Genomic DNA, 14,355 nt, shown 5'->3' with positions numbered 1-14,355 from the left:
CTCCATTGCAACTAACGAGACTCTTTCCGTATACTTCAGCAGGATTTAACTGCGCTCAAACTCCACCCTTTCTCAGCAGTTGCAATTCATTTCTTCTGTAATTCACTGCAGCACTGCTTTGGAAATGTCCTTCTGATACTGTTTTCCTGCAAGTGGCATAATGACGAGTAATAAGCAGGTGCCTCTAAACACAAACCCCGAACAGCAGGAATATAAAACTACCATAAATGGAGCAATTAAGAAACCACACTGTTCACTGTTTATTGACAATCTTTATTAAAGCTGACTCTCAGCATTTATAGAGGATTCCTAATAAGTATAAATACAAATCAAAGTGCCACCCCACAGTTAGAAATCTTGATTTGCACAAAAGGATACAAACAACCAGTATTTCCAAAGTTCACTGTTTTGTACGTATAATACCAAAAAGGCAAAAAAATAAACGAAGATGAAAGTTTAGCAGCAAAATGAGTGTTAGTTCTCCTTCAAACACACCATCTGAGTGCTTCCACATTACTCTTGGAAAGATTATAAAGAGAATTCAGTCAATTTATCTGTGAAGCATCCTACCAAAAACAAAACTGTAAAGCAAGTTAGCAGTACAAAGTTTGAAGAAAAAAAAAAAAAAAAAAAGGAGAAACAGTGGATAAAAGATATAAAATCTCTAGTGTAAACATTACTGCTGCTTTAAAATTAAAAAAAAAGTCACATGAGTATTTCCGTTTGGCTTAGCAGCAAGGAAAATAAGAAAAGCTGATTTTTTTTTTATTTTTTATTTTTTTTTGTAAAGTGCTTAATCACCATATCCAAAAGTAATGACTTTGAGACCTACTTAACACGAATGTGCTCAAAAAGCCACCGCTTACAGTATAAAAGCTGTCATTCTGAAGTGCTGCACATACAAACTGGCTTTATCTGCATGAATGAAAGATTGTTTTGAACAGCTCTCAATCATATGATGTCCCAAATCGATGTAATGCTATTAGAGCAGGCAGCTGAATAAGTCCCAGAAAGTTGAAGTTTAAGAAAAACAGATATAAAAAATATTAAATGTCTTTTTTCCTAAAGGCAACATGCCTCTCCCAGCCGCAAGAAAGTAACTTTATAGAAGAATAACCAGAAAAAAAAGTTTTCTATTACTGTTACAAGCTACCTAGAATAAACTGACTGTTGACCTAGTAATTCATGTTTAACAGAGGGAGATAAATACTTCTCAGTCATAGAATGCAAAAAAAAAAAAAAAGCAGTCATGTGGATGGAGCCAATCACTAATACAGCATTTTACTTGACATTAAACACAGTGCCAACTTGACTTTAAAACTGACAGCATGTCCTGACTCAAAAACAAAAAAACACAGTGACTAGGATGACTTTAGGACTGTTTTGTTAAACCATTCTGTATGTATTTGAGCCCTTGTGCAAAGAAATAATTAAATAAACTAGGCTCAAACGCACGTCAAATACATAAGACTTTCATACAGTTGTTGACCACAATCAGACACACAGGTTTCAAGAGAAATCTGATTTTTAGATGATACGGCCATGTAGTTTTACCTTACGGTTATAAAAACAGGTATTTTTGGAGCAAAGCCATTCATTAACGTCAAGTACAGCTATAAATTGTTTCAATCCTATCACTCCCCCAATTTAGCACCATCGTCAGCCAAACCGAACCTCTGGTATTGCTACAGCTGCTGCTTGTTGAACCGTACCCACTGCCTGTCAGCAGCACTATCCATCCCTGCAGTTATTGTACAGCTTTTTTTTTTTTTTATCTGCTTTGGAATCCCACATGCTTGTATTTATTTATTTTTCATCTGTTTCTCAGGGATCATTTTTAAAACTACTTCTTGAAAGTCAAGAACTCCCAGCACAGTATCTTCATTGTGCTTCAAGGCAGTTTTCAAGTTGCATGAACCCCCCGGTTCATTTACTTGTACAATACATGTTATGCATGAAAGGATCATTTTTTCCCTACCACACTCCTGTAAACACCTCTGAATTAAAGCCACAGCAAGCTCTAGACTAGGAAATACAGCATGTCCAGTGACTTGACTTTACCTCACTTCTCTACAACAGAAAAAAAAAAAAAAAACAAAAAAAACCAAACACTTTAACGGCAAAGGAAACAACACAATAAACAGACAAACAATGATGCATTCCCAGTGACCTGGGCAGACACCTAAAATAAGCCTCTGAAAATATAACATTTGAAAAGCAAAGATTTTAGTGGTTGAAGAGTGCAAATGACTAAATATGCCACTTATATCAGAGATAGCTGAATACTGTAGTCATCAATGATTACTATTCATGTCTAGCACTGGCAGTTCTGTTGCTTTTGTTGCTGGCTTTGAACATTATATATTACCACTTCCTCTGCCTACTTCATGCTTTTCACAGTGACCATTGCAATCAACTGAGCAGCAGCATGACTTTAGAGAGAAGGATCAAAAAGATGCGAACTTTTTATTTTTTTTCGAAGGTTTCCTGCCTGTTCCAAGTCTGACAAGACAACAGAGCGTTACATGGAAATAACGTTTCAAACAGGAACATCAAGTATTACTTCAAGTTCTTCCTGTCTGTGAAAATCATCTCAAAAAGATCCAGAATCTCAGATAGGTTTCTGTGAACCAAATATGATAAATTAAAGAGGGGAAAAAAAAAAAAAAAAACACGCAAAGAAAGAGAAAAACACCAGCTTCAGCCTGAGACTGAAAAAAACACCACAGATTTTTCAAAGCCAGAGTCCATACAGTGTCACACAGCCCTGCCTTGTCATGTTTGTTAATATCCTTGCTTAGAAGTCAGACAGCATTTTGTTTAACTTGTGTTGCTCTGTATCATTACACTAAACCATAATTAACTCCTCTTTTGTGCCGGCCTCATTCCAACACAATTGTACCCACTGTATACCAGCAGCAGTTCTCAGGTTTTGTTTTGCAGCTCAGCTGTATTTTTCTTGGATGTTCACAAGACTGGCATTTGACTGGATACGCTTGGCTAGAAAGGGAAAAATTATATGAAAATTAAACACAAAGAATTCCACAAAACTCGTCTCTCCACTCCCCTCTATTTATCCGCCAGAGACTTGCAAACAGCTTTCTGTTCACGTCCAAAAACTTTAATGAAAAGATATGGCTGAAGCTCTCCCCTACCCTTCTTCAGGGGACAGCAGCAGACTAATAGTCGCTATTAGCGCCGTCAGCACAGCTGCAGGCAGAGCCGGCTGGGCCCCTGCTCCCATGAGAGCCAAGAGAGTCCCTGGCACCACCCAACTCCAACAGCACAGCGCCAGCACTTACGCAGAATGAGTATCCGTTTCTTCTGCTTCGAGTGAAGGAAGCTACTGAGGTAAAAAACAACGGGTAGGAAGAGGATGAAGGATGAAACTGCAATCACCGGGACCGTATCACTGCAGGGAACGGAGCAGTTGAAAGTCCTGCTCCAAAGCTTCCGAGTGATGTTCATCTACATGGAAACATAAGGAAACAGTGAAGGAGAAAACATTGTATGGATATTCAGGATATTCAAGGATTCAAGGCTATATGGATATTCAGGATATTCAAGCACTCAAACATGACCTCAGAAAACAACCTGAACAGATCTCCCCCCAGACACATGCAAATCCCTGGAAATGTAGAAACACACCATTTAAATGGAGCCAAAATCTCACATCAAAGCTTCAGCAAGCTTCAGAAAAAAATATATATACTCAGATATACTGTAGACATTGCCATGTTGCCCATTTCCTGCAGAATTCACTGACAGTTTGTGGGGACAGGGTTAATCTCACACATTCAGTAATGCTCTTTTTGCCCAACTGCTTGAAACCTCACAATAAAACAAAGCTCCTTCCAAACACAGGTCACAAATACCGAGGACAAGAAACAGCTGCTGTAATAGGGAATCAATTATCACACTGGCTAGAACAATAGCAGTAAAGCTTTGCATTAAAAGCCAGAAGATTAAGAGATTTTTTATTTTATTTATTATTATTATTTTTTAATCCAGCCCTTCACTGTAACAAGAAATTAAAGTGCAGCTACTCAAACTGGAATGTGCTCAGGCAATCAGGAGCCTCAGTCACGCTCCCACTGCTTGACAGTGGGATAAGGACCTAACAGGACAGCCTCTCTGGGCTCCCTCCCTTCCACTGGACATCAGCTGGTCCCAAACTGAATGGGGAAAAAGCAATCCCTAGCAAGAAAAGCACACATGACACAGATTGAGGAAGACCTCCATGACAAGATCTCCCTGTTGAGTATGAGCAAGTACTTACCGCATCTTCCACATCGATACACAAGTGTGCAGAGTGCCCAGACTCACTGCCGTGTCTGTTCAGCTTCTGCAGGTTGTTGTAGAGGTCGTTCAACATCTTGTAGGTTCCGTTGCAGTTCTTACACACTTCGGTGTAGTTATTTGGTGACTCATCGATGGCTTGTCCCTAGGGTTACAGAACAGCACTCATACAGAGTTTGAAGGAATTACGAAAACTAGAGTCAAGCTTGAACCAAAATCCAGATTTATAACAACCCACATTGAGGAAAGGCCCAGACAGACAACTCACATGACAACACAGGAGGAAAAGGGACCAGAACACTCATTCATTGGGCTGCTCTAGTGACAAGATCCTTTTTTGTTTGGCAACTTATGCATCTCAAACTGTTCCTTGAATCAGAAGGTGTTGTTTTTTGTTGTTGTTTTTTTGTTTTTAATTTTTAAAAAGTACCAGCTCCCAGAAGGAGAGACAAGAGAAAAACTGCAAGCAACTAAGTGTTATTCTGGAGCCACAGATGGGGGTTCCTTAAGTGTTTTTTGTTTTTCATTTGACAAGGTGGATCATCTGACCATAGGCAAGTAACTGTTGCTACTGCTGAGCAACTCTGACCATGACAGACTTTGCCCTAATAAACAACCCTTTTCATTTATGGCCTTCACCATCACCAAATGCCATAAAGCATACTTGAAAATGAAACTGGTCTCTAAAGACATTCCAAGCCCAGCAATTGCTGCATCAGCTAACCACTGACCACTGGGTTAAGATCCAATTTGGGTACTTGATTGACAGATCACTCCATGTTGAGACTGACCAAGGCACATTTCCTAGATATCATCAATAATAAAAAACACAGATGGTTCCCTCAGAGATTGCACCATACCCATCATTTCCCATTTTTACTATTGAATGATGCCAGAACTTGGCTAGTTTCCAACTGAAACAGATTATGTGCCTTTGCTTAGGTGACTTAGGGTATTTTCTTTAAGGAAAATCACCACATTTATTTCACAGTGCTATGTGTTGCCTGTCTGGTATGGACTACCAAAAATTTCATTAGTGGGGAGAATTGTAACAATCATGTAAGGTAGCTGGTGTTTCTGTACTAGCCTATGTTATCAAAAGGTTATTTAAAGATTGAATTGTTGAGTCAGAAGACCATAGAAAGGTAGAAAAAGTGACAGTAAGTACAATAACGTCTGCCTGCTACGTAATTATCAACTGTTGTGAATTCAGAAATTCTGATGTGAAGTAGCATTGCAATTACATACAAAACGAAGTCAAGGTGAATACCAATTAGAATTAATTTTAGGCTCTCAGTCTGTAAATAACCACATTTTTGCAGATCACTGATCTATGTGCCTAAACTGCTGGCGAGCTTGAGAGTTTTATTTGCCTAATACGTATCCGCAGTTTGTTCAGCATAAACAAGATTTTGCTAGCAATTAGAGGATTTAGTGCTTCTCTTAAATACGACAGCATAAATACCTGAAGGTTATGTTCAAAACATGTCAGAGACTTATTGAATAAATCCAGGAATTCTACAGTAGAATTTGATAATCCCTCGCTGTTGTTCTTTAAACAATCTGTCAAAGAGAAAGAAAAACATCAGGATATTCTAATTTCTAACATTTCCATAGCTGACAAGCCCCAGGCACTCCACTCTTGCAAAGAGAGCTCTCGACTATAAAAGACAGGTCTAGTCAACACTGCATTTTCCTTAGCTGCCTGCCATTGATGTCTTAGACCTGCTGACCTAACTCTTCATCGAGAACATATCTCAGAATTAATTGGCCTTGATTAAGTGAAAGATGAAGACTATCATCAAGAGCTTTCTGAAGAGGGGGTCTGAATTATCTTTGGACTTTAAGATAAAACAAGGCATTACTTTTATTTTCTACCCTGCAAATCTGGCTTTGCCCAGCAACAGTAACAGCCATTATATGACAGCAGAAGCATCAGAAGCAGAGATGAAAGGGGGGGCACCCAGGGAAAAGCTGGACCATGAACACTGGTAGAAATCAGAGCGTAGGTTATTGCTGTTTAATACAAGAGCTGACCATGTCACCAGCTTTCAGGGGAGCTCTGAGGTTTTTCCTCCCCCCACGCCAGAGGAAGAGCCAAGAGCTGCAGTCTATCTGTAAGCATGGCACAGCACTATCAGCATGGGGATGAGTGAATCACAAGGATGGACTTGGACACCCTCCACCCATGAAGTGAAATCACATGGATGCAGATACAAGTAAACATTGCTGTTACTGGCTTATTAACGAAAAAGTCAAAGTTTCTTACATAAATTAAAAAAAAAAAAAAAGGAAAGATGGGAAAAACAGAAGAAGCTACAACAAAACTAAGGAAAGTCTCCAACAGGGTTTGCATATTGCACAAACACAAACAACCCTAATGTAACTTCCTTTTGAAAGGCTTGCCTAGAATAATTACATATAACTTCTGGTTTTTCATATAGACTAACACCCTCAGATTTCTGGCAGTATCCTTTACCCAATAAATACCTCCTGTAGCCCTCACTGGAGTTGGTCTGGTTTAGGATCTTTGTGTTATATACTGTATGTATTTAAACAAATACATACAATTCTGATCTGTGCAAATCTTAGGGCCAAAATTAAGCTAAGTCCTAACAGTGGCATGAAAGCTGTAGAAGGAGTCACTTACTTGCACAGTTGGCTGCCTCCCACGTTTCGTTAAAGAACTCTGAAAGGGTTACAACTATCTGCAGCCTGTCCGAGGTCAAGATGCTTTTGGCACAATTGTGGCTCTCAGAAGAATTCTAGAAGAAAAGGGGGGAAAAAAAGCCATCAGGTGTTAAAAATATGAAGGGAAAGTTTGAAAAGTATTTTTAGGTAAACACAGCTAAATGAACGCATCTCATCACATTGTCATTTCTAGAGCAGAATCAACCCAACAATAAACATCTGATCCTCCAAATCTTCCTACAAGCAACACAGCTTAGTGCACATGCTCTTTGAAGATCTACTAACTAGGACTGCATGTGTGTCGGTCAAAAATACACAGACACGTGAAAGCACAGAGTCAGAGCCTCCTCTGCCAGCCAGCTCATACTTATCCAGTTCTGGACAACTGCTCCAGGAGCCAGCTCAAGCCAGCGATGGGTAGGGTACCATTCTCATCAGACTGCTGATTTATTTGAAGGAGCTGAGTAAAAAATGCAGAATCACTCCAGAAGCAGTTACAGAACAAAGAGGAAACGAAGCATCCCTATCAGAACTCAGACTAACGTTTTTCTCCTCCAGAGCTTTCATTTCTTCCCCGAGTCACTGACAGAAAATTATGCTCTCCCGTCACCTGACTCCCATGCTCCGGTTCCTGGTTTCTAGCTGCTAAATTGCCTTAAGCACTCCCCAAAATTGCCATAGCTGCCAAAAACCTCTTTGATAAGCAATGTGGGACATGCAAGGAAAGGATCTCTTTAGCGAGAAGCATGTTGCTTACACAGAGGGATACATGAGAGACCCAGCACCTTTCTCTTTCAACATGGGTTTGCTTTTTAAAGAGGTTTCCCCAGTTGTTTATGCAGGGAGCTCCCTGGTGGCTTCAGCAAGCGAGTTAAAACTGTGAAACCTCCTCACCAGCTGTACTCCTGAGTGGGGAAAAAACTTTAAATCCCAAACTGGATCTGACAGAACTGTATCATTTCTTAAAGATGTTCAGCGAGGTTATTCATAAGCCTACTGAAGGAGGATTTTAAGGTGCATTTCAGATGAAATGCCGAACCTGCCCTCTTTGGCTGTCAGTACTCCAGAACAGAGGCCGTGATGAGCTCATAGACATCTGAAGTGCTGGGATTTGTTTGGCAATGCAAACCCTGTGCTGAAAGCTTCCCAGCGACAGCCTCCACCCTTAAATATAGGGCATTTCGGCTGCGTTATGAACCCTTCAGGAGGCGAGGTGCCAGGACTACGTGCTCCATCCACATTCCTCACCCCACACAGGTGGATTTAAGCCCTTAATGTGCTCCCCTGTGCACATTACCCACCCACAGCCCAGCTTCCCACCCCCCTGCAGCAACCAAACCTCACCCAAACCCCACATGCACTGAGCCAACACCCAGCCACGCACCCCCACACCCCACAGGGGCGCCGTGCAGCTGCCCCCCGGCACCCCGACCCCCACCCCGACCCCATCCCACGCCGCACCCCGAGGGCGATGTCCCTGTAGAGCCCCAGCAGGGTGCTGTAGTGCCCCCGGCACGCCTGGCACAGCCGCACCGGGCGGGCTCGGCGAGCCAGGCACCGCGACAGCGCCGCGCTGCCCTCCGCAAAGGCGCCCAGCAGCCGCCGGCACTCGGGCTCCAGCTCGGGTGGCTCCAGCTCGGGCAGCTCCAGCAGCTCCAGCCCGGGCAGCCCGGCCGCCATTTCGGCTCCTTCACCCAGCCCCTGCAGCCCCACGGCGGGGCCGGGCAGGAGGATGAGGAGGAGGAGGAAGCAGGGCGGCAGCGCCATGGCGGCCCCGCCGAGGAAGCGGAAGCGCCGCGCCGCTCACGGGCTGGGCGGGGGTTATGGGGTGGGCGGGTTTGTGTGTGGTGAGGGGAGGTTGGAGTTGGCTGTCCTAAATAAAGTGACCCCAAAAGTGATAAAAATGTAGTAATTACAGCCACGGTCATCGTCGAGCCCTCACGTTTCATTCCCCAGCTGGGCACCCTGCTCGTGCCCGCCCGCCAGCTCTCCCTGTGTTTTCCCCTAAAAAATTGCAGTCCCAAAGGATAACAGGGCACACAGCATGAGTTACGGCACCACACAGCCTCCTCGGCAACAGCCACCTGGCCTGGCTTGGTGCCATGGCTGTGGTGGTGGGACCCTGACCCCGCACCCGTCCCATGCCACCAGAGCTTTCTCCTCGGTGGGCTTTTCACCAGGGCTCGGGCTCTGTGCTCAGACACAACCAACGAGGCAGAACAGAGCCCTGGGGCTCCATCTTCGGAGCTGACCCTGCCAGGATTTTGGCCGAGTCCAAGTGATACCCTCCTGCATAACACCCAGCGGTTCAGGCTCAGCCCAAGCATGGCCAAGAGCACCACGTTTGGAAGACCACCATCGCTTGATAGGATGGGCAAAGCCCAAGGGCCAAACATGCTCTACAATGTAGCGTGTCCCAAGCTCCAAATAGGATGGAGGTGTCCCCTGGGCTCTCCATCCCGGCCCGATGTGTCTTGTCTGGCTGCATCCACCCGGGAGAGGGCAGCAGCATTCGGGCGCATGGCAGCCGAGCTCGCCCCTTGCCCCAAGGCCAGCATCCTTCTCTGATAGCAGGCAAATTTGGTTATCAGGCAGAAAGCAGCATTCACCCTCACTGACAGCTTGGCTGCGGAGCAAACTTGATCAGTTTTCTTATAAAAGTGACTCTGTTACCTTTCAGCTCAAGTGCTTGTACTCATGGCTACAGCAAGCAAGGCCTTTACCAGCAAATCTCAGAAATAACACTCAGACTATCAGAAGGCTTGCATTATTGTACAGTCCCAGTTATTCCAGAAAACACAGAAAACACATCGGTGCCCGCCCTGCCTGCAGGAAAAGGTCTGTATAATTCAGCAGGAGGAAGAGCCTGACCTTACTTAACAGTGAAGAGGCAGGACGCAGCAGGTGAATATTGATTTCCTATGCCGTCTTGCTGGATTTGTGGAGATGTCGGCCTGAAATGGAGAAAATGATGAGTTTGGAGCTGCAAACCTGGTTCTGATCTCTGCCTGTGCATTGTCTCCTGGCTGCCTTCAATGGTCTTTCTCCTGATTTACAGCCCTTGGAGCTGAGACCTCATGCCCTGAGCTGACACTGCTGTCCTCAGCTGAAACAGGGGCTAGCAAGAGCCAGGAGTGTGAGTGTCATCTGCAGAGGCATCTCTGAGGAGGGGAAAACAGGAGTCTTTTTATTAGTTTTATTAATTTTAACTAATTTCATTGCAAAGATGGCAAAGCTCAACACGACCAGCTCATTACACCGTCTTGAAAAAAACATTTCCTGCCTATGGAAAGCTTTTCTTCCCTGCCTCCCTCACAGCCCTGCCTGCTCCTGATTATTCACGGGGCCAAGGTTGGCTCCTTCATGTGATGGTTATGGCTTATGTCAAAGCCCAGCAGCGGTCACTACATTCAACAACAGCTTTCCAGACTCCACAGAGCATCAGACAGTGGTCCAGAAGGCAATTTTGCATAACTACTTAATTAAAGGCATGCAGACATCCCCATTACACCCAAGAAAAAGAACCTGTGGGGGAACAAATATGTTAAACAAACTACTGGCTTGTAGATCTATTTTTGTTTGCTTGCAAGTGAAAATCATCTTGGCAATGCTGCATAATTGTCTGAGCAATTTCTTATTTTCAAAAGATTATGTGAGCCTTTGTCTAAAAATGATTGACAAACCCTTGTCTAGCTGCAATATTTCAGGCCAGCCTGAGACATGATGGTGCCTGTTAGCACAGTCCTGTCAGAATATTATTTTTCTATGTGCGTAGCAAAGAATATTAAAGCCTTTTCACTCAGTGCAAGAAGACAGTTACATCTGCTCTAAATCATGAAGAATGAGCGGAAGAACAAGTTAGGGGAAAAAAAAAAAAAAAAAAAAAAAAAAAGCAGTTCAGTGATATTGACACTGATGGTTTAAAATAATTTCAGTCTTTAATTCTGAAGAACCCCCAAAATTACCAGTGGATTTGCAAATCAGATGCCAAGTAGTCCTGTCCTTCATCCTCTAGCACTCTGGAGCAGTAAAGATGCTTTGGCTACGTGGGAATCAGGGCAGGTCAGACACTCGGGACATGAAGCCACTCACAGAGAGCACGCTATATGAGAAATGCTATCCCCAAATAAATGTCAGAAATTCCAGACCTACAGGAGAGGGGTGACGATGCCTCACACATTTTTTACAAACCTTCTAGAAAGTCAAAGTTGACTCCCTGAACATACCAAAGGAACAAGGAAGAACTGATAGCACTGACATTTTGCAATGAGCTGTTGGCTAAAATTATTATGCCTGACTGTCCAGCTCGACCAGAACCTTCATTGTACCTATCTTGGTCAATGATACAGGGAATTGGGAGTGCATGGTTTTCCCACCCTAATCCAAACCACCATGGTGGTTCACTTGGAGGGAGGCTGAATCAACACCTGAGATCCTCGGGGATCAGAGTTAATGTTCTGACCATCACAGAGACCTGCCCTGCATTCATCTGCATTTTTCCACAGCCATCTTCTTCTGAAGCCCATGGCTGTTGTAGCCTCTGATGAATACTCCAGCCACTTTCAGCCAGAAGAGGAGGAGTCGTGGATGCTGTCCTGTCCTTGTGGCCAGAATATCGGAGGGAACTGACCTGACCTGAGATATGTAGCCAGAAAGCCAGCATTAATTTTCTCACTCACTTCAGAAGAGGGAAAACAACCCCACATCTTGGCTGGAAGGCTTTTATTTTCTGTAAGCGTATAAAAGCATAATAGCTTGTGGAATCATATAGGGCCACCTGATCTTTGCTTAGACCTTAAATGTTTGCATATAATAATCTCTGATGCTCCAACGCACAGAGAAATGTCATTGCCATGCACCTGTCAGCATTTTTTGCTGTGGGAAAAAAAAAAAAAAGAAAAAAAAAAATAAGAAAAAAAAAAAGCACATTATCTTTTTAGAACCACTAGAAAACAATTAATTGTCAGTAGTCAGTCATATCAGTCTGAAAAGATCCAGATTGAAAAGGCTTTTTTTTTTGCTTTTTTTTTGCTTTTTTTTTTTTTTTCCAGGAGAATGCTGTACTTGAGCAATTGAATGATATCACATCTAAGGTCCTGGGTGGCGTGCCATTTCCTTATTCATATGCTTCTAATTAAGTCTTAATTGTGTCATTCGTTATGAAATGAAAGAAAAGCCGCTAGACTGGCTACCTTTCGTGACAGTAAAACGGGATGGTACTGATGAAGTAGTAAATAGATAAAGAAGGCAGGTATGCAGCAAAAAAAATGACTTTTGAAGAGGCCAGGCCTCAGCAGACCTCAGATCCACAGGTCTGTCTGTCTGTCTGTCTGTCTTCTCAGCATTTCCATGCAGAGACAAGCAGCACGTTTCTGCAATGCCACATCCTACTTCTCTTTTTTTTGGCAATGCCCAGGGACATCAGGAAAGCCCCCGATGAGCAGCCCCCAGCAATGAGGACGTGCTCCACAAGTCCACCTCCTCTTCCATGGCTGTTGACCGCAGGGGTTAGTAAAGAAAACAGAAAGCCAAGACCCTACAGCACAATTTTGGGTTGTTATACCAGCAACCAATATGCTGGTGAGGACCCATGGCTGGAGGAGCTCTGCTCAGAGCTGGGTGCTGCTCGGAGAACAAACCGGGGGTGTGCTGGCAGTGCTGGAAGGGCTGGTGTCCCCAAAAGGGACAAGCTTTGTCACCTGCACCTCGCCTTTCTCACCTGCCAGGCTGCAGGTCTGCTCAGCACGGAGGCTGTGCGTGGACAGCTGGTTTGGGAAAAATAAAAATAAAAATAAAAAAGAAGAAGAAGAACATAACTAACTAACTAAATAAAACCCAACCCCACAGCCTTCCTTCTGGTCTTAAAACTGCGGTGCGCTCGGTGTTTCCCCGGGGCTGGCAGGATTCGGCCCTATTCGCGGGGGCCCTGGGATCTCTGCAGGGACGGACGGACGGACAGACGTCGGGATCCCCCTTCCCCTGGCTCACGGCTCTGCCTCGGCCAGGGGCAGCCCCTCCACGGCTCAAATCAGCCTCGGGGCCGGGGGGGGAGCAGCTAAGGGGGCTCGGAGCCCCGGGCGCAGGGCTGCCCCTCGCCCCTGGGGGGTGCTGGGGGGCCGGGGGACCTCGGAGCCCCAGCCCGCGGGGATCAGCGCCGGGAAAGGGCTTTTTGCAGCCCCGACGGAGCTTTTGGGACCGGTGCCGATCCCCCCCCGGTCCTCCCAGCCCCCCGGTCCCCTCCTGTCCCCATCCCCGCCGCCCCCGATCCCCCCCGGCCCGTCCCTGCCCGCCTCGGGGTCGCCTCCCCTGCCCGGGGCCGCGCTGGGACTCGGCTTTTTGTTATTTTCCCGGAGCAGATATTAATTAAAAGAAATACATGATTAAAAAGTAATGAGTTGAATAAAAATTATCTCCGCTCATTTTCTGATTATGTTAATTGTTAAAAACCCTTCAATCACGCCGTTGCAGTCAATGGGTTTTAATGTGAAATTAGTGGGCTCTTGATAACTTACAGTCCAGAATAATCCTGGAGGTTTAGTCATCATTCCTAATAACGAGATGTTACTAAGAAGCGAGATTTTACATGATTTTGCCACGCTCAGCCCTTCCCCCATGGTCGAGGCTGCCTTTGTGGCGCCCAACTTCACTTCTCCGGCGTGGCAAAAAAAAATCAAAGTCTGCTCCTCATAAGGACGGGAAAAAAAAAAGACTTATTTGGGGCTGCCCGGCGGTGCTGCTTTTATTATTCCCCCCGTTTAACTCATCTCCACCCTCGCCACCGTTTCTCTGATTACTTATCCCGCTGAGGGGCCAGGCTCGCACGCAGCACAGGTCCCTACAAAAAAGGATCGCAGCGATTCAGCCGGTTTGGGGAAAAAATCTCTGCAGCAGGGATCCGCCTGCCCCGGAGAGTTTCCCCGATGGGTGCTGGCAAAGAGCTCGATAGGTGATGGATAACTTCAGCACCGCGCCTGGGGAGCGCACTGGGGCTTCGTATAGGGGCGAAGCGATGGCCCCAGAGCACGGGGATTTTCCCCACAGAGCTCTCTCCCCCCAAATTCGTTTCATTTCCACGCCGACAACCCCAGGCATCCTTCCCTCTTTGGCATCCTCGAAAATCTGCGTGCCTGGCAGGAGGCTGCGGGATGGGATGGGATGGGATGGGATGGGATGGGATGGGATGGGATGGGATGGGATGGGAGGGAAGGGAAGGGAAGGGAAGGGAAGGGAAGGGAAGGGAAGGGAAGGGAAGGGAAGGGAAGGGAAGGGAAGGGAAGGGAAGGGAAGGGAAGGGAAGGGAAGGGAAGGGAAGGGAAGGGAAGGGAAGGGAAGGGAAGGGAAGGGAAGGGAAGGGAAGGGAAGGGA

General features: G+C 45.2%; 1 protein-coding gene across 1 annotated transcript; it reads right to left on the bottom strand.

Annotated features, from left to right (window-relative positions):
* Nucleotides 1–252: 252 nt before the first annotated feature.
* OSTM1 (osteoclastogenesis associated transmembrane protein 1) lies at nt 253–8,803 on the bottom strand. Its single transcript, XM_027454748.3, has 6 exons — nt 8,452–8,803; nt 6,950–7,064; nt 5,765–5,862; nt 4,280–4,444; nt 3,303–3,468; nt 253–3,000 (listed from the first exon to the last, which is right to left on the bottom strand). Exons 1-6 carry the CDS (start codon nt 8,755–8,757, stop codon nt 2,945–2,947), a joined length of 906 nt encoding a protein of 301 aa, XP_027310549.3. The 5' UTR covers nt 8,758–8,803; the 3' UTR covers nt 253–2,944.
* Nucleotides 8,804–14,355: the final 5,552 nt, after the last annotated feature.

Source organism: Anas platyrhynchos, chromosome 3 (genome assembly GCF_047663525.1).
Source record: "Anas platyrhynchos isolate ZD024472 breed Pekin duck chromosome 3, IASCAAS_PekinDuck_T2T, whole genome shotgun sequence".
NCBI classification, from domain to species: domain Eukaryota; kingdom Metazoa; phylum Chordata; class Aves; order Anseriformes; family Anatidae; genus Anas; species Anas platyrhynchos.
This window is presented reverse-complemented; position numbering and strand designations above follow the sequence as displayed.